General features: G+C 38.7%; 1 protein-coding gene across 1 annotated transcript in view; it reads right to left on the reverse strand.

Annotated features, from left to right (window-relative positions):
* The window catches only part of cmklr2 (chemerin chemokine-like receptor 2), a 61,933-nt gene that overhangs the window by 26,807 nt on the left and 13,968 nt on the right, over positions 1-21,158 (reverse strand). The window contains 1 exon segment of the mRNA XM_052148742.1: positions 891-970. Within this exon segment, the coding sequence (XP_052004702.1) occupies positions 891-898 (8 nt within the window). The 5' untranslated portion in view covers positions 899-970.

Here is a 21,158-nt window from a genome sequence, read left to right on the forward strand (position 1 = left end):
CAAACAAATATTCTGCTTCAAAGAAAAAAAATGAAATTGATATTATCATAAGGGTTCTTCATTATGAACTTGTATGCCATGCATAACATACTGTGGATAGAAATTACAGGGAAAGTTACTGGTATGATAATTGTGGTTATATTATATTACTATTATATTTAGTGTATTGCTAATCAATATATTGTTACTTCCCAGGTGACAGCGGCTCACTTATAGAGCAGGTGAAGCAAGTTGGGACAATGTTGAAGGCGTTTGCTCGCACTGGGCAATCAGGTACAACTTGCAAACAACACCTGTGGTTGTTGGTTTAATTCCCACTGGGGCCACCTGTACATGTAGGAGACCTAGATATAAATGTCATAGTTTAGTAGTTGAAGGACAAGGACTGAATACTTTATTATTTTATTCTGGGAACCCCTGTAGGTGCAGATCAGACCCCAATGCTTTGACGTCTTGGAGAGTTTGGCGATGTTGTGCGTAGCATGGACAACAAAATGGACGCTATGCTGCAACATTTCAGTGCCAATGTGTCTGTTGGAGAGTTATCCCTGCCAGGGGATCTGTTACTCCCCCCTAGACACCCAGGAAGATTTGGCGTTGCTTGACAACAGTTTGAGGCAGGATAAAGAGCTCCAGCAACGATTTGTAAGTGTGCTGATTTTGTTTATAACGCCATAGGTTAATCTAAAAAGTACAATTAAGATTGTACACTGCATATTCTACAGGCTGAATCCACAGCTTGTTACATTAAAAATTTATGAGAAGCTTCAGAGAAATGTAATTTGTAACACGTTTTTTTGTATTTTCAGCTTCGGTTTTTGGCAATCAAATGTGGGAGGGACCTAAAGACAACCGTGTGGCGAATGCTTCAGAGTATCTTCTCTAATCACCTTTCCATTGTTGTAGAAATTTTTGATAATCAGTGGTCAAGACTCAGTCATCGCACAGGAATGCCATCTGGTCTTCTGATCTGGAAAGAGAGAAGACATTGGGAAATTTATGTTTGAACAAGGGACAGTATTTACGATTGAAAAGAAGAACAGAGACACCTCGGTCCAGGCTGAGTGGGGACCTCTGCCCTCTTCAGGTCAGAGGTCATGTAGTACAGGGGGGTACGTTTGGGCTGGTTAATAGTAAATCAGGCCTAGTAGCCTAGTCCCTGTATCAGAGGGAGAGAAGGGGGGAGGAAGATCTGCTTCTGCCAGTTGACCTCGGGGAGAAATGTATAAGAAAGGCAGCCCTGCCTGATAAAAAACACTCTCTCATGACACAGACGGGTTGCTGTGTAATGACTGGGTCTTCTTGCAAGAATAAATTTATTTCAAAAGACTGTTTGAGTCAGAGTGTCTCTTACGCAGTGATAATGGTTGGCTGATAATTTTTTGCCACAACAATTTGGTGTCAGAATAGTGAGATTCCTTGGAAGTGCCTTCTGGACCTGAGTGCGGATGGTGTTTGGCCACCTGGACTGAGAAGTTCCAGCTCTACCTCGTAAGTTTTAAGAGAGAGGGGCCGACTGCACCAGGGCCAGGAGAAACTCCACTGGAATCAAATGAAAACGAACCCGTGGCAACCCAAATATCTCTGGTAAGGGACGACTAATTTATTTTCTTTTGGTATGAAAGTGAGTGAACCATATTGGCTGAGACTGTTTTTTGTGTGGTCCGAGTGCAAGAGGTTCTCGAACAAAGACTGAGACCTGGTAGGTCAAGAGGTTTTCTAACGGAGACTGAGTTCTCGCAGAAATTGTTTAATTAGGTTAGCTGAAATCGAAGATTTTGAGCAAATTGTAATTAACAAAGCACTAGGGAGTGCACCCTTAGCTGATCTTGGGTTAAAAATCAGATCTGTTGGAGATGTCCGACAGATGATAAGACGTGCGTCGTGCGTCGAAAGGTAACCCACAGAGAAACAGAAACAGCCAGTATGGGGAAATCTCAAAGTGAGATTGCTGAATTTGATACACCGGGTTTCTGTCAAATGAGAAAAAACTATAGGAGAAACTGTATGCAGGACATAGAGAAACTGATCAAATACCATGATTTCCCCAGGGGAGGGAACACTGAGCACTGAGAGTGGTGCGAGAATCAGTGGGACAGGGCAGCGCACGAAACAGAGTTTTGGCTGTTTGTAAGAATGTGAACAGACAGTGGGCTGTTGCTTTAAGGAAGCAGATAGAGGAAAACAAAAGCAAATGCAGAAAGAATTAGCATGTAGGGTTGAAAATGTGGAATGTAAAAATAAGATGTGTGAAAGATCTGTTTATGTGTCAGCATCACCAGAACCGACTAATGAAAAGTATGTGTGTGTTTTCCCACATGCAACGACGATTGTGCTGGCACCGCTGGCATACAATCATCACTATCCCGTGGCAGAGCTGAGGGCCCTGAAACTGAACCCTGACCTCGACTGCTCTCTGCCCAGAAGACAAGCACCAAAAGCAGCTTCTCCCCACTCGGACAGAGAAGGAGACCTGAATGAACTTTTTTTCCTGAGACCTGAGATCGCACAAGCAGTGAAAGCAAGTTACATTGAATGGAAGAGTGATTGACCTCCACCCTGGCACACGCTGTACACGCAGAGCAACAGCTGCTGACAAAGAAAGACAAAGTCAAGGCGAAGGGAGAGAGAGATCTTCAGCTGGCGTCTAATGTCAGTACATCGAAACCACAGCAGAAGTGGCCTGACAGGAAGAACAAAGGCTACGGAAACCAGCGAAGGTGGAGTTGCGGCGTGTGTAAGACTGACGACCAGGAGTTTAGAGAATGTACGAGATGCAGGCTGTGTAAGCAGGAGGGACATTGGGCTACAGACTGTCCGGGGAAGAAAAAAGCAGACTGAAGCAGAGCAGAGAGCGGAGAGTAGCGAAGGTGGGGGCCGGAAACAGGGTGATCAGCTGCTACAGGACAGTGAAGTGAACATATTTTTACACACACACACAGACAACACACACACATACACTGATTACATACTGCTCCCTGCAATGAAGACAATGCTTGCAAATCTTTCAGTGTGACTGATGAAGTTTTATGTGATAATGTTTCGGATGAACGTTTGAGAATGTACAAAAGTTCAGGGTTTTTACAAATGCCTAGATATCAAATGTTAGATAATGGGACATTAGTAAACTTTTTGGTAGATTCTGGGGCTGGCCATACTATGATACGACTATGTGACTTGCCATGTGTCCCAGAATTGACAGGTTCAGTGCCTAAAGAGCACTTTGGCCTAGGGCCATTTGATTTCTGAAAAATTCACAGTGCCCTTGGAGTATGAGTCAAAGGAGAAGGGGAGAACATTTAAACATGCGTATTTGTGTTCACCAGCTTGTCCGGTACCTCTAATGGCCAGAGATTTAATGTGTGAATTAAATTTGACCCTTACTTCCTTTGGAATTAGCATTGAAGAAGAACCACAAATATGTTGTTCTAAATTTTAACCGCAGTGGGCTTATGAATGGCATGTGAAAAATGATGATTGGGGAAAAAATTATCTTGAAATTGGCAAAGGATCGAACAATGTCATTTAACACAGAAAATATGACGCCTGACCAATTGCATTGCACGTCACATGTCGTAATTGAACGTGAACTATACTCTGAGGAGGGGTGGTTAATCCGGGCAGAAAATGTGTGTGCTCTCAGCTTGCCTGACAGAAAAAAAACAAATGCAGTTCTATTTTGATAGCAGGGAACACTGAGGCACCCTAATCAGTGATCAAGGCCAAAGAGCAACTGTGAGCAGATTTGGGCCCCTTTGTGAGAGAATGCATAAAAGCAACAGATTAGTATAGGAGTGAAACACAGCAAAAGTATAGGAGCATTTATATCCAAATGTGATTTTGAGATTGAAGTACAGAGAACTGTAACTGCTATTGTGAAGAGTGTGGTGGAGAAAAATGGGAGGGGAGCTACCTCTGTCATAGACATTCACCCTGCTCTGACAGAAGTACCTCCTAGGTTGTGGGCAAAGCACAAGTATGACGTGAGTAGTATGTATTATGTACGTTGTGACAAAAAATGATTTATGGCCCTGATTTATGGTTTAATTGCTGTACATTTGACCTTTTCCTCCGCCCCCCCTCCCCTCCCCTCCGGTAGTTGTAGGCTACATGCTGTGATATGGCGTGTCTGTTCTGATACCCCCATCGGTGTATTTAAAAGAGTAGAAAGATTATTAATCTTTAATGGAAAACTGAGATGACAAAAAAAGTAGTATTACGTTTAAAATGTGTTTAAATGATGTCTTTATTGGGGTTTAATGCTTGGTGAAAAACTGTTTTGTTTTTTTAAACTTTTGACAAAGAGAAGAAAATGTGTATTTAAACATTACGTTGTCTAACACATCTCTAGCAATGTCACTTTAAAGATGCTGAACAAAAACATAAAATGTATTTAAAAATTGTATTTCAACAAAGAGCATTTTAAATAGCATAAATTGTAAAATGCAGCATAAAATCTACCGTTTAAAATCCTTTCATGAACTCATTCAGCGTATACGTGATGTAAGTAAGACGATGTTTAACATTAACCTAGCAAACATGATACATTTTCTAAAAACATAATATATATTTTTAACTATATAAGACAGAAATCTTACACGACTCCGTTTAAAGTCCTTTCGCGATCTCGTCCAAAATGACAATGGCGTGAGACAAGTCCCTCTCGTGGGGTGGGGCTTAACCCTCCTAATCTTAGGACGTGTGTTTTAAAGGTTTAAATGTATTTAACGAAAACTTTGACATTTTGTTTTAAAAAACGTATCAAGTTGGCAAATACAACAAAGGCACTCTAAAATTATAAAAACTTTAACAACATTCACTAGAAAATACAGTATTTTGGTAAACAGGTTTATTTTATATATAATTCTGACGAAATATCTTTAATACACAAGTTTGTTACATTTTTTTATTTTTTAACCATGAGATTCTAAAACAGTGGATACTGAATGATATTAGTTAACAAATAGGTTTATTTTACGCAAACAGACGATACTGGTTGCAGTCTCATTCAGACGTTCACTTTAAAAAGAATAAACGATTAACAAGTGTTATTTACTTTTACCAGAGACGTATTTTAAACCAAATAGTATGAGTTTTCATTGAAATAGTATGCATTATAAATTGTAACTTTAACACGTGTTGTATTGCATTTTTTCCAATCAAAATTATTTCAGGAGTGCATCCAAATTGATAAGGCGTTTTTTATCCAGTCCTTAAGGCGCTGAGCAGCGGGGGATTCGTTTTCATGCTGCGGGGTAATTCATTTTATGATTCAGACATAAAGGCGACAAAATGACTGGGGGTTAATTAAATTTGTATTTTGACCAGACCTTAGGGTTGTTAATTGGATCTGTGTTCATGGGGTGAATACGCGCCAAGATTTCGAAGTGTCAATTTAAAGCTTTGATCTCTGGATATTTCACAACTGGGGTTTGGTATAGTCTATCCACAGTCCTTTTAAATGATTCAGCCACAGATTAAACTATCAAACGTCCCAATGTTGCATTATTCAGTTCTAAAATAACTTTTAACTAAACATATTAATATTGTAAATTAATGCGTCCTTTCTTCACGCGCAACTGCCTACTAAAAACGAATTCTGACAAAATATCTTTAATACAAACGTTTGTTACATTTTTTTATTTTTAACCATGAGATTCTAAAACAGTGGATACTGAATGATATTAGTTTATTTTACGCAAACAGAGTATACTGGCTGAGCAGTCTCATTCAAACGTTCACTTTAAAAAACGAATAAACGATTAACAAGGGTTATTTACTTTTACCAGAGACTAAAACGTATTTTAAACCAAATAGTATGAGTTTTCATTGAAATAGTATGCATTATAAATTGTAGCTTTAACACGTGTTGTATTGCATTTTTTCCAATCAAAATTATTTCAGGAGTGCATCCAAATTGATAAGGCGTTTTTTGATCCAATCCTTAAGGCGCTGAGCAGCGGGGGATTCGTTTTCATGCTGCGGGGTAATTCATTTTATGATTCAGACATAAAGGCGACGATCGACAGATGTTTTGTGGCGGGGATGTGTAGTGAAGACGCACCAAGAGTTCGAAGTATCAATTTAAATCTTTGATCTCTTAATTTTTCACAACGGGTGTTTTGGTCGACAGTCCTTTTAAATGATTTCAGGCACAGATTAAACTATCAAACGCCCCAATGTTGCATTATTCAGTTCTAAAAGAGGTTTTAACTAAACATATTAATATTGTAAATTAATGGGTCCTTTCTTCACGCGCAACCGCCTACTAAAAACAAGCTAATAGGCCTACATTCAATAATATTATAATAAAAACAGCCGCTGAGTTAAATCACTAGACAGAAAGATGTGCGGTCGTTTAAATGTATGAAAACAAAATGAGATCAATTGTTGTCTAAGAAAAGTGTATTTTTCTGTTGAGAATTATATAAAAGAGACATGAATAAAACTTTTTTTTATATAGGTCATTTTGAACTTTTGAAAGTTTTAAACTTTTATATAGGTCATTTTGAGTTTGTCGCGATGCTTCATGAACCCAGATTTAAACAGAAGATGGCGCCAGATAGCTGTGGTGTGATTGTGAAACTTTGTGACAAAAAATTATATATGACCTATGCTTTATGACTTAATTGCAGTACCTTTGAACTTTTAATTCCTCCACTCCCTCCCCAACCCCTCCCTCCGGCAGTGAGTGAGTGAAGGTCTTCTTATGGGGAGAACTCAGCCTATTTAAACAGACTTTAAGCGTGTGTGGTCATCATTTACAGCTGAACCAGACGGACGCATCTGTAGAACACGGGTGATTGCACTTTAAAATGGCGTTTATTTTCAGAAGTATGTGATTTTTTAAATATTGATGTTTTACATTTTGGTACCTTGATTTTTAACAGGCGTTTAAATCATTCTTATTTGTACGTAATTCAGGACCTATCAACGATTATGAAAACTTGGATCGCATCAATCAACTGCGTAAGTTTACATAAAGATCATTTTTATGTATTTATATATTAGAATTGCTTAGTACTGATGTGAATATTTTCTATTTGTTTTTCAGTGACTGAACCATTAATTAATGAAACAACGGGTCAGAGCAAATCTGTCAACAGATGTGTACTGCAAGGTATGTATACATTATTTGTGTTCTATTTTGATTATGCAATATTGATAAAACAAAAATGTATTTTCTGTGTTTGTAGATATTTCAAACGTCGACTTGTCAACGCTTGTCTCACAACCGGGCTTTGCTACACCCAAACCGAAGACATCACTGTCACTCAGTTCACGGAGACGCAACAAACCCGTTAGTCCTATTCCGAGGATTTCACGAAGCCCTCGATTACATGTTGTACCCCCAGCTGGAAACGGTGCAAGACACTATTTTGGAGAAAAAAACATCGGTCTTCATCAGGAGAAAGGAGAAGCGATCAAACAACGTTACGTCAAATACCTTCTGTGTTAAACGAATCAGTTGGTGAGTACGATTCACACTAACATCATTAAAAATGGTAACCCCCTTGCTAATGCACATATTCTCATTCTTTATATAGATTTGTACGCTACCGGTTTTCAAATTGACGAAGACCCCACAGCAATCTTCAATAATGATGCGTTCGTGAGGGAGTGGGACGCTCTTAACCAACCCATACTTCCAGACAACACCGATAATGCTGTCTCATCACACGGCGGGGCTGTGGTGCCAGATGAGGAGCTGCTGCTAAACGACGCAGAGGATGTGATTTCGTTTATTGATGCTGTATCGGATTGTACGGAGGACGATGCGAATAATCAGGAGTGTGTGGAAGAGACAGTTATCGAAGCGGATGAAAATCTACCATCAAATCAACAGACATTTTCCCATGATTTGTTGATGGAATTGCGTGAACAGAATCGATTGGCGGACGAGAAGCTGGATATTATTTCAGAGAATGTCAAACGTCTTTGTGACTGCGTCCACATGGTGATGACAAACTCAGAAGAACAAGGAAGTCTTATACGGTTTATTCTCGATCGAAGTTGGTGCCAATCGCGAGATGTTGAATAAAATTGAAAAGATTCTCCAGGATCTAATTCCGAGAAAGCCAGCTCATGGTAAATATATTGACTAACATCAATAACGCTGTCATAGAACATATAAAATAACTAATTGTGTTTATGATTGATTTGTGTTAAAAGGGTGTTGTTGTTTTGTATCTGGTATGGGTATAATTGTGTTTATGTTTGATTTGTGTTAAAAGGGTGTTGTTGTTTAGTATTATTTAGGCTACCTGTGCTTTTTTTGTAGTTGGTGTATGTGTATAATCAGTGGAAAATAAAACTGAATTGAAAAAAGTTTTCAATATGACGAGTAAAAGAACACATTCAGACGATGAATTGCTTAATTGTCAACCAGACTTTGAACAAAATCCTTCTGCAAGAACTAGATACGATCATTTGTCAAATATTGAACAGCTACAAAGCATAATCGATCAACAGATAGATGTTTTAGGTCCTGCCTATTTGGATTTAAATGCTAGATTAGAGGGTATTCTTCAAACACAGAGAAGATGTCTAAATTATTCTAATGGTAATAAAGAATGTGAGATGTTAAATCAGTCACTAGAACCATCATCACACAGTTCATCCTCATTAATATCAGGCCCCTCAGCTCTAAAGTACGCAAACGATTAGAAGACATGATCCAAAAATATAATGACAAACTGGGGTCTCACGACCTAACCTTTGTGAAAGATTAGAAGCAATGATAAAAAAGCACGAGGATGCTAATAATGAGGATGAGCTGATTGTTGATGCAGTACAGACTGGTGGTGTAAGCAATATTTCATCAGACACGTAATGACCCCCATGTAGGTTTAAGTCAGAATAATATTGAAACATTGGTTAGAAACGGAGGTGTTGTAAATGATTTCACAATTGTACCAAGACCGCGTTTCAATGGCATAGAGATACACAGGGCTCTAAATTTAAGGGATTTAATATCTACAGACCTTGCTGAATACAGTACCTCTGTGCACAATGCATTGTCAGAGATGGTGTCATTTTCCAGACAGATGGGCGGTGAATCCAGTTTTATTAATATTTCACTGAGAGGCCCCAGTCTGAAATCTGATGTAAACTGTGTATTATCACCTAGCAATGGCTATAACGAACGCATTTTTGTTGAACAATTTGAAAAAATTATGCAGAGCAATGCGAAAGTGATGGCCGACGACAGTTTGCTACACGCATCCATAGCCAGAAGTAGGAACGGTGGTGCTCGTAGGAAGCTAGTTGATATAGCGCATGATGACGTGATTAGAAGAAAAAGAATGCATTTATTCTGTCCTGTCAATACGTCAAACAACCTGTGTTTTTCATTATGTCTAGCATATTTTCTCGACCCTCAGATTTCCCATGACAACTTAGAAAGACGGGGTGAATCCATTCAGAGTGCTGGCGGTTTCACACCTCGGGATAAAATAGGTCTAGGAGACATTGCAAAATTTGAACGTGCATTAGACATAAAAATTGTTGTCTTTTACAGGTCAACCGATGGAAAGTTGGAAAAATATAAAACTTCAGATGAGCCACACACCAAAACAGCATATCTTTACATTCATGATTCTCATTATTACATGATAAAGAATCTGAAAGCCTTTATAGGGTCTGCATATGTGTGTGATTTCTGTTACACAGGTTATACTGAGCAGACAGAATCATGATTGTAAATATGTGTGCTCTGTTTGCAACGATAGTGAGTGCTACAAACAGCCTAAAAGCATAATACACTGTCAAGACTGTTTATGCGTTATTGCAGATCTAGATACTGTTTTAATGCTCATAAAATAGTACCCCTACGGATCGATGATTGTGGTAGATCTCCTTGCGATACTACAAAATATTGTCGTAAATGCAATAAACGTTACCATACAGCCAAAAACCCCAAACCTCATAACTGTCCAAATGATAAATGTCTACATTGCGGGGATGATGTAAGCCACGAAGGCCTACACCAGTGCTTCATACAGCCTACCATACCCAAGGAATATACAGATCGTTACGTTTTCTATGATTTTGAAACACGATGTGATAATGGTAAACTTATAGCAAATTATGTGTGTGCCATGACTTTTGATGGTGAGACATTTGAATTTGGAGGTGAGGGATGTGTGAGACAACTCGTTTGGAGGTTTAGACAGCCGAGGTACAAAAATTACACTTGGATTGCACACAATGCAAGCGGGTTTGACAACTTTTTAATTCTGGAGTATTTTTGCAATGCAGGACTCCAACTTAACATAGTAATGCAGGGATGTAGAACCATTTTCATGTATGATGAGACTTTTAGGCAACGTTTTATCGATTCTTACTCATTCCTCCACATGGCTCTGTCTAAGATGCCATCTGCGTTAAATTTGGAAAATGAAGAAAAGGCTTCTTTCCTCACTATTTCAACAGACAGGAAAATCAGACTTATATAGGTCCATACCCTGCTAAAAACTACTACGGGTACAACTCCATGACAGATAGTGCCAGGACAAAATTTGATCAGTGGTACGAAACAGTCGATGGTGAAGTCTTTGATTTCAAAAAGAGATTGGCATCTACTGCATGAATGACGTCGTTTTATTACGTGAAGCATGCATTAAATTTAGAGATGAATTCCTACGATGCACGCAGGTAGATCCTTTCAGCTACGTGACTCTTGCTAGTTGCTGTATGGGTGCTTACAAGACGCAATTTCTTTCTAGAAATACACTGGCTCTGACACATAATAATGCATACGTCAATCAGTATAAGACATTCTCTAACATCTCTATTGAATGGCTTGAGTATGTGAAAAAAACACGTGACGTAGACATTCACCACGCGCTGAATCACGGTGAAGTGAAATTTGGAGGGTACTTTGTTGATGGATATTACGAAAAAGATGGTGTACGAAAAGCTCTAGAATTTGCCGGATGTTTTCACCACGGTCACGAGTGTCGTTACAGATCTGACTATGTAAACCCCCTGTCAAAAGTGTCTTTTGGAGTGCTCAGGATGCAGTTTAATGACAAGATTGATGTTTTGCAGAACGCATACTGTTTAGACGTTGAGGTGATGCATGAGTGTGTATGGAAGAATCTTAAGCAAACTGACCCTCATGTAATTGCGTTTATGACCACTTATTCGGCACCTGAGAGACTGAAACCACGTGATGCACTCTTTGGGGGGCGTACAAATGCTTACAACTTGTACCACAAAACTTCAGAAAATGAAAAGATCAGATATGTTGATTTCACGAGTCTTTATCCTTACTGTCAGGCTCGAAAAAGCTACCCTGTTGGACATCCTGAAATAATTTTCAAGGATTTTGAACCCCTTGAAAATTATTACGGACTTATTAAGGCCACAATGCTACCCCCCCGAAAATTGCTTCATCCTGTGCTTCCTTACAGGTGTGCAGGGAAACTTATGTTTCCTCTATGCAGAACATGCGTTGAGAAACAAATGTAAGGTATGGCGGAGGATCAGTGCCTTAACAGATTCCCGAACAAACAAGAACTTACTGTTAAAAACCCCCCTAATTACTGAAATAGCGCCAACCAGCCTCCACAAGCACAATAAATGTATTGACAAAGAGACAATGAACTATTGACAGAGAACCGCATGTGACATCTGCATGCTCACCACGTGCTTATCCTGTGGACAGGAAGGGGGAAACTTTGAACGTAAAAATGTGTGTGTGTGTGTGTGTTTTTCAGTTAAACACAGAACTGCATATTGCTAATGAAATACGTGTAATCCCTGTATGTTGTGTATTTCTGAGGTATATCAAACTCGTTAGAACTGTTTCGTTGTGTGTTTTAAACTCTGAGGCCTCATATTTAATAGCCTCAGTGTATATTCCCTTATTAAGTGTACTAAATATACCTTTCTTGGTATCAAATTAAACCTTACGATTTGTCCGAGCTGAATTCGAATATAAGATCTCTGTAGAATGATATTACGCGATGTTTTACTATCTTTTGAGTCATTCAGCCCAAAATCTCTTACTGTCATAAACATGCAAATGAGCTTTGACAAAGGAACTCTCTCATGCCCAGAGTAATGGAGGCCTTTACGACCTCCAAAGGAATGTTCAGAGAAGTGCTGACCCTCCCTTCATTCTCTTACTGAGAAAGAGAAATGAACCCTGTTAATCCTATATATATATTCTATATATCCATGTGATAAATACTGACATGTATCTAATGTGCCATCTCACATTTTCCCTTAAATGTGCTTGATCTATGTTTTCTTGCAAACTAATGGGTTAATGTTTCAGACTTTGCATACTATGGTTAACCAAAATCATATGTGTGGCATATTTGGTCTCTATAACTTGGTATGTTGAAGATTGAAATGACTGTGTACATGATATGTCGATAACAACAACATATTAGTATTAAAAGTATATTTCCTATTTTCTTTCTTGCACATGCAATGGGCAATTTTACAACAAAGAGCAATAAACCAAATTCCCGCCTAGAACTCAAACCCTTCTTATTGGTCCAGCCAATGAGAGGTGGGACCTGTTTCCCGAGGGTATAAAATTGCTGCGCCCACTTCCTCTCATCCTCTTCTTAGCTCTATCCTCTCTCTTATCTCTTCGCTCTGTTATGCTCCTCCGGCTTCCTGCCTTTCTGGTTCTCTGAGCCTCGTGCTCTCTCACTCTCTCGCTGAATGATGCCAAACTAAAGGCCCCAAGGACTCCCAAGCATGTGCCAGGCTACGGCCTCGACTGCCCATTCACCAAGATCCTCTGACTCTCACTGGTTCTCTCTCATCAAGACAACATCATCAAAGATCAACTGGAGCCTCAACAAATTGCATCAGGACAGTTTAATTCAAATGGGACATGCAAGTATCAAACTTAGTCTCATTATTTGATACATTAAGTATCCTTAACCCCTTTCTAAAAAGGGCGTGTCAGAACTAATATGATGGTTTGCTCAGGCTGTTGATCTGCTGAACTTCAAACAATGCTATAACTTCTTGCCTTCCTGTATTCTGCTTCAGCCCTCTTTCCCTTGGTAAACTGTATGAATGTATGTATATGTATGTTAGAGTAGTTTAAATGTTTAGTCTAGTTAATAAAGTCTTGTTCATGTCACATGTAAAGTTGTCTGTGTCTCAAGCTCATATCTAAAGTCACTAATCATAGATTTTGACTACTTGCTCTTAATACTTAGTAAGAAAGACATTTCCCTTGCCCCGAAATGTACATTTCTATTAATTAATTAATTAATAACCAAAATTGAGTGTTCACGGGATGAACCGAGTATTTGGTTGTAATGTTAATGTAGCTACATCAAGTTAACCCGATTAACTGATCCAAATATTCATAATCGATTATAACAAGTTATGATTGATTATTAATATTTCATAGAGCTGATTCGCTACCTAATGGTGGAAGAATATAGAGCTGATTCGCTACACAAATCAGTGTAACATCTTGTACGCATACAGATGAGGAGAGGTCTATCTCAGGCTGCTGGGTGAGCATTGAATTGTTGAAGGCGATTGAGAAGGGGTATCTTGTAATGGAGGTCTCAGAGGTGTGGCACTTTGCAGAGAAATCGGAAACACTGTTTTCCGATTATGTAAAGACCTTTCTGAAATTTAAACAGGAGGCCTCAGACTATCCCTCTCACGTAGTCACCGATTTAGACAAAAAAGCCTATATCGATGATTACTTTAAAAAAGAAGGGGTTAACCTCGATCCTGCAAAGATCTGTCACAACCCTGCTCAGAGATCTATCAACAAATTGTTGCTGAATAGTCTGTGGGGGCGTTTTTCAATGAGAGAAAATCTACCCACTTCTAAACTTTTGAAAGACCCAGAAGAATTTGCTCACATCATATTTGGCTGTCAGTATGACGTTAAATATTTCACATTCGTGTCTGATGAAATTGCGCTGGTGCAGTACAAACATGACGATGGAGCCATGTGCAACACACGGGATGTGAATATATTTCTGGGGGCCTTTACAACAGCACATGCACGGTTAGAATTGTATAGCCTTATGGATAAATTGGGTGACAGATTGTTGTATAGCGACACAGACAGCGTTATCTTTATCTCTAGAGACGGTGATTGGGAACCTCCTCTGGGTCCTTATTTAGGAGATCTGACTGACGAAATCGGCAATGATGATCACATCACAGAATTTTATTCAGGAGGTCCTAAAACATACGGATATCGCACTGCAAAGGGTAAAGTGTGTATGAAAGCAAAGGGTATAACTTTGAATGCTGAAAATTCTATGGCGATTAGATTAGACACTTTGATCGGTCTTGTTGACAGTTATGTCAAATCGCATGACACCAAACACGTCCTAGCCTACACAGACAACATCGTGAGGAATAAAAAGAACTTCACTTTGCAAAACAAGTCAGTTGTTAAAAAGTTTCAAGTGATGTATAATAAGAGGCAGCTATTCCCTGATTATACAACTCTACCATATGGCTACTAATAATTTTTTAAACCACCGCAGTGTGCGGGAGGTTGATGGTTTTGATTTTAGACTTCAACATCCTTTTTCATGTGTAATAAGTGGACCTTCAAATTCTGGAAAGTCTTATTTTGTAAAAATGTTGTTGGAAAATGCTGTAAATATGATTTCTAAAAAGATTGAAAACATTGTGTACATTTATGATTGCTGGCAACCTATGTATGATGAACTGTATAAATTGTATAACATTAAATTTGTGGAAGGAATACCGCAATCCCTGAATGATGATGTTTTATTACCTGTCAATAAAACCAATCTGTTAATAATTGACGACATGATGAAGGAGGCAAGTGGAAACTCTGAAGTGGAAAAGTTATTCACTCAATACGTTCACCATAGAAACCTCAGCGCTATTTATATTGTGCAGAATTTATTTTTCCAAGGTAAATCCAGCAGAACCATCAGTTTGAATACAAATTATTTAATATTGTTTAAGAATCCTCGTGATAACAATCAGATAAATGTGTTGGGAAAACAAATGTACCTCGGAAATACAAAATATTTTATGGAATGCTATCAAGATGCTACCAACCAGCCTTTTGGATATCTCATGATAGACTATAAAGCAAAAACCCCTGAATGTTTTCGTCTCAGAACGGGGTTGCTTTCAAACCAGCCAGTAGTTTACATTCAAAAAAGAAAACCGTGATTTTGGTAAAATGTCTGCTAGACTATCTAGAAACCTCCCCCTGTTAAAAATGCTATTTAAAGCGACCCCCATGCAAAGGCGTCTTATTATGCAATCAGCATCTGACGAGCTCATTTTAACATTGTGTGAGATTGCATTTAATGTACTCTATGGCACAATCCCACTAACGAACCAGCAACACCGCCGGTTGAAGAGGAGAAAGACTGAAATTAAATACATAGCCAATAAAAAGATTGGTGTGTCCAGAAAAAAACGCATGCTCAACCAGAAAGGAGGATTTCTTCTTCCGCTTTTGAGCATAGCAGTCCCCTTTATTACAAGTCTGATAACGGCTAAACAAGGTTGAAGATGGAGTATGCTGAGAAGCTGTTTTTAGTGTCTCAAAACCAAATAGATAAACTGAAGATGTCCAATACCCGAGAGTCTATTCAACAAACCGTGGAAGACGATCTGGATGTTGCTATAAGAAATATTTTGAATAAAGACAATTTGGATACTCATGAGAAGGCTAAGCTTTACACCTCGGCTTTACAAAGATTTTTAACGGTAGTTAAACAGGGTGATCGAGATAGTAACACATTAACGCTTGCATTAACATCCCCCAATGAGTCTCGCAAAGAACAATCTGTTAACCCTGTAGAAGATATTATAGCAGATGTATTGAAAAATGTCCCCTTGAGATGTGTGAAAAATGCAAGATACATCATGGATAAAATGTCTAAAGCCAAAGAAATGGCATCTTGGAACGATTCGGGGGAGTTTGTATTTAAAGGCATTACTATACCGGGATCACACATGATGGATCTTGTAAAGAGTATTACGGCTCCGCATAATATTAGGGATGACCGTAGACCTCATGGATGGACTGAGTTTTTGCAGGCAATTGCTACTTTAAACATCCCCTATTCAACAGTGCCAAACCATAAGGTTAGACGTGTAATAAGTTCATTTAAAACCAAACCGTCTACATCGCCCTCTACCTCTACGGGTCAAAGAATGTATTTAAGTACGCCTTCTTCTAAGGATTCAGATGTATCACCGCTTAAATCACCGCCTCTTGATCAAAACGTATGGCTGTCATTTTGATATTGTATAATTGTATATTCATTTTTGTACAAATTAATCATATGGTATTCAATAAAGCTATGACATTGGTACATTTGACATTGTGCTCTTTTTATTTATTTGAAGCAAACATTTACAAATCATGTGTTTAACATAAACGTCTCACCCATTTGCACACATTGCATACACTTAAATGTAGTACTATTACAATGAGTTATCCTTAGTTTTTTCACAAAATGCGATACATATTCATCATTTTTAATTAAATCATCGCTATAAAGCATCATAACATCATCATAAGCACGACCTCTAATCATATGATATAGAAAGAAAATACAATGATGACCACATGTGTCAGACATAAAATGCTGAACTTGTTTAGCTGAATATTGAATGCGTGTTGAATTCGCTTTTAGAAAGGCAGTGATTGATACAGGAAAACGAATAAAATCAGGACTATTACCGAAACTGTCAAAGAAAAATGCTGAACCATCCTTATTTATGTAAATTGCTAACCAGTGTTCACCGGGAGATGTGCAGGGTCTGTGTTGATTATGGCTGACGTAGGTAATGTTCTTAAGGGTTCCTTCGGTAAATGATCACACGGTAGTACTCCAAGAAAATGCGTGTTTTGTGTGATTCTGTCTATAGCCGCTGTAAGTTGTATGGTATTCATGTTTTCAATTAATAGTAGTCAACAAGTACCTGTCTTCGGTTAGAAACTTCAATGATGTTGTCAAAAACAGCATAAACAATCAGATTAATGGTTCTTGGAAGCGGTTGTCTGAAATGTACTTCTAGTCTGATATTCCCAGACTTAACCAGGGAGATGTGTTGACCACATTCTTCGTCTGGAGTGAGGTTGAAACCATAAAGTGTATAACCCTGCAGAAAATCTTCTCTGTCGATTACCAACGCTTGGTTTTTTAGATGTCTTCCAGACGAAAGTGCAAGCTGGTAAAATTCTCACACGGCGGTGCCTGCTCCAAAGTCAGGTTGTAATGGTTTGGCGGGGTGTTGCTGACCATCCACATAAACAGCTAGAAACTCCAGATCGTAATGCTTAAATGCAAAAGGGTTTTTATCGTATGCCCCTGTAAAAGCATCATTATCGACCATACCCAATATGATGGATTTGGGTAATGTACCTAAAAACAGGTTTTCCTGGTTTGATACACGGCCTCCAGCTGGTATGGAGAAATTTTTCAGGCAGACCCTGTCAATGGGGTATTTGGCAGTTGTTGAGAGTAGTGCTTGAGCGTGCCCCAGCCTCACTCCTGGTGATACAGATACCTGGTGATTTTTAACAAACAGAGAAGCTGTCAAAATACGCAGTTTGTATGCTATAGCATCACTCCTCATTAGACAAAATTCATCTTTGCCTCTTGTCAGACGGATTTTAATGTCCACCCCATTAAGCATTAGTTTTTCTTGAAAGAAAATATCACTGTGTATTGGTGATAAAAGCTCAACTACTGCACTTTCGTTGCTAAAGGCAGCCCTCTTTGTCAGACCAATGTTAGCCCCTGCCGGATCGCCTGCATCCATATGTCCGGCAGAATCTTTGTAAAATAAACCTGCTGAGAAAACACTTTCCAATGTATCTTTACCATAGTTTAAAAGGCATTCTATAATACATCGATAGGGGTAAGTGTTTGTACTCTGCGAAATTAACCTATCACCAAGCTGATACGTCAACCTGTGAAAAAATAGTGTTTCCTGGATAATTGACCAGTCCAACAGGAGTCCCATCTCTGATATTTGAACCGTCCGATTTGTGATTTTAACACGCATGTAAAGCAGTGTATTATTTAAATCTATATAATCTTCACCATTCCCGCTATGAAAAATTCCAATGGAGCCTGTCCGATATCGCAGATAGAGGAGGGATTTCAACGTATGTGTTTTTTTCAATAGCCGCCTGAGTCATCGGTACTGTAAACAGATCCAGTTCGGATTTAATACACTCTTCGGACATGGTGTGTAGTAGTGCCATGGTTTAGAATATAGTTTTAACAGATGAAAACGCTTCACAGCTCTCTTTCGTTTTCGTTGCCTAACTGCGGTTTTCTTAGGGGTTTCCTGGTTTTCTTTACCGCCTGACCACTCCTCCCCTCCTCATTCCAGGTGGTTTAGACCTCCGCTTACGTAACATAACCATTAACCCCGAACCGCCTTGAGATTTATCATTATTATTAAAGGAATGTGTCATAGCTCTGGTAACAACGCCGCTGGCTATGTTTTTAGCAGCGTTTTTAAGGTGTGGTTTGGCTATGCTGAAACCTCTTTTAACAACGGAAGAGCCATTCGAAACAAACCCCTGAAAAGGCCTCCGAGCCCCGCCCCATACATGACCCCTCCCCAGAAAACCCCGGCATTCCACCGCCTGCTTGAGTTTTATAATAGTTTACATAATGAGTGGGGTCCATTTGGTACGGATTATAATACGCCATTTTTAAAGGATCGGTTGTTTCACAGGCCTGAAGTGTAGTTTAACGACTGACTTTGCCGTAAGAAAATGGCACTTCCCTGTTTCTGTCGTCTTTGAGCTCAATACAAATCTCTCCAATAGAATGTTTATTCACTGACACGTAGTGTACTCTGTCATATGCAACACTGACTATTTCACGATCCGATCCAGTTATATGTACACATCTCAAAAGCGGAGCATGTGCATCACCCACAGATTGATATTCGATAATATCTGTGTACATGTACATGGTGTAAAACCCTCCATTTATGTCTGCTTGGTGTGGCGCTGTACACTGGCGTAAAACCGGTTCGATGCTTTCATTTCCAGTATAATCATTTACAGCTACCAGTGGTTTCTTCGGTATTACACCCAAAATAATGGCTAGTTTACCGTGGAATGTTAAGGAACTTCCTGGTGCCGCCATCATGAACACTTTGTTTTTCACATGATCGTAGCCAAGACATGCATGCCGAGGTAGCATAGCATTTAGCTCCTTAATTACAAACAAAACTTCGTCATAATAACCACTTTTCAGCTTTATTTTCACAAGATGACTGATTCCATCGATAACCTCTCTGAATTGGACTTTCGCATCATCATCAGTAATAGTGTACCATGATCTAGGGTATTCAATTTCAGCCACACCCACCTCCCAACGACCTTTTAAGTTTATAGGTTTGGCTAATCTTGTTCTGTAATTTGAAATTCGGTTTTCGGGTAAAGATCTAATGAAGCATTGCATGGCAATGTAACATAAAACCCTGCTTCATCCATGACCGCTTACTGCAGAAATGAAGTCAGGTAACAAATGTTTTATTTTTATATGCTTTAAGAGGTTTGTAGATCTACAACAGCTTTTTCATTAACCCAGCTGTCAAACTCGAGGCCACCCTACCCATCGATGACGAGCACCATGGATCTTTTACCGTGCTTCTTCTTGTCTAATATCTTTTCTACTTTAAAAGCTTTGTCCTTATCCACAATAATTTTTTGTAACTCCTCTTCATAAAATGATCCATCGATAACGCCGCCACCATAATCAGATAGTTTGTAGACTGGTGGTTGTCGTGGTATACATTCGGTTATAGTGAAGAACTCATCTGTGTAGTTTTGTTCATAACCCTTGGTAAAAGGACCCTCATCTTTGATATTCTAACCACGTCGCCGATTTTGAATTTAAATACAGGCATCTTCTTACACACATTACCATACAAATTGTCATAGACTGACCGGTTCATTTTCTTTGTTGACATCTACAGGCCTCATTTTAATACTTCTGTGATAACTACTGTTGTATCCTTGAATAATGTCTTGTAAAACATTGATGTAGCGTTTAGAGTTTATAGCTGTTAAATAACGCCACATCCGGCCCTTTTAACGCTCTATTAAAACGCTCAATAACGCTTGCTTTCAATTCACTCCCGTGCTGAAATGGTAAATGTTGTGTTTTTTAGTTAGTTGTTGAAATGCTTGTTAAAAAATTCCTTCCCTTGTCAGTCTGAATTTTCTGAGGGATTCTACCCTCTTGTAGTATTGAATTAAATGCATTGGTCACCGCCAATCCAGTCTTGTTCTTTATACAACGTACCCATGCATATTTGCTAAACACGCCTATACATGTGAGAAGAAATTTAGTATTGTCATTTTCCGTAGAATATATTGACATATCTACCAGGTCCATTTGAAACTGTGTATCAATACCATAAACAACGACCCTATTCCTTTTAAAATGATGTCGTAGTGGTCTGTGGAGCGTATAAGCATCTTGACTGGCTAACCAGTCTGAAACTTCTTTATGACTTAGCAAATCACCACTTTCCTCTAATACACCATGTTTTAATCTACTCACACCCCCTAAAGAGCCGGGGTTTGATGGTGTGTAGTACACCTTATGCAATTGTTCGGTCATGTTATCAGATCAGACACCACCTAAATAATGAAACAGTGAATCTATAAAAGTATCCTTTTATTTTAAAATCAGGGGTAATCATACAATACATGCTTAAATAGTCAAACAGAAACACCAACATCAACCAATGTCTAGATATTGTAGGAAATTAACGCATGTATCAGTATTTTTGTCAATCAGGTAATTAACCAGAGTATCAACATTTTCAAAGACATGACTATCACTCTGATCGTTTCTTGACAATAACATCACACATGTATCCGTCACAAATGTACATAAGCATATTATATCAGATATTTTACAGACATTATCGCATTCAAACAATGAATTTAGAATGTTTTTAAGCAACAAACAGGGAGAATAATTCTGGTAGGCATAGACTTGTATCATTTCAGTCCAATTGTTTGATAGACCTCTGACTATATCCATGTGTTTTTTTAGACAAATCAGCCGTTTGTTAATATAGGGTTCATTTACAAGCTTGTTTTGTCCAGAACGTTCGTCATTAATGATCTTAAACAGCATATTGGTTATTTCACATTGAAG

The sequence above is a fragment of the Xyrauchen texanus genome, chromosome 18, assembly GCF_025860055.1.
Source record: "Xyrauchen texanus isolate HMW12.3.18 chromosome 18, RBS_HiC_50CHRs, whole genome shotgun sequence".
NCBI lineage: Eukaryota > Metazoa > Chordata > Actinopteri > Cypriniformes > Catostomidae > Xyrauchen > Xyrauchen texanus.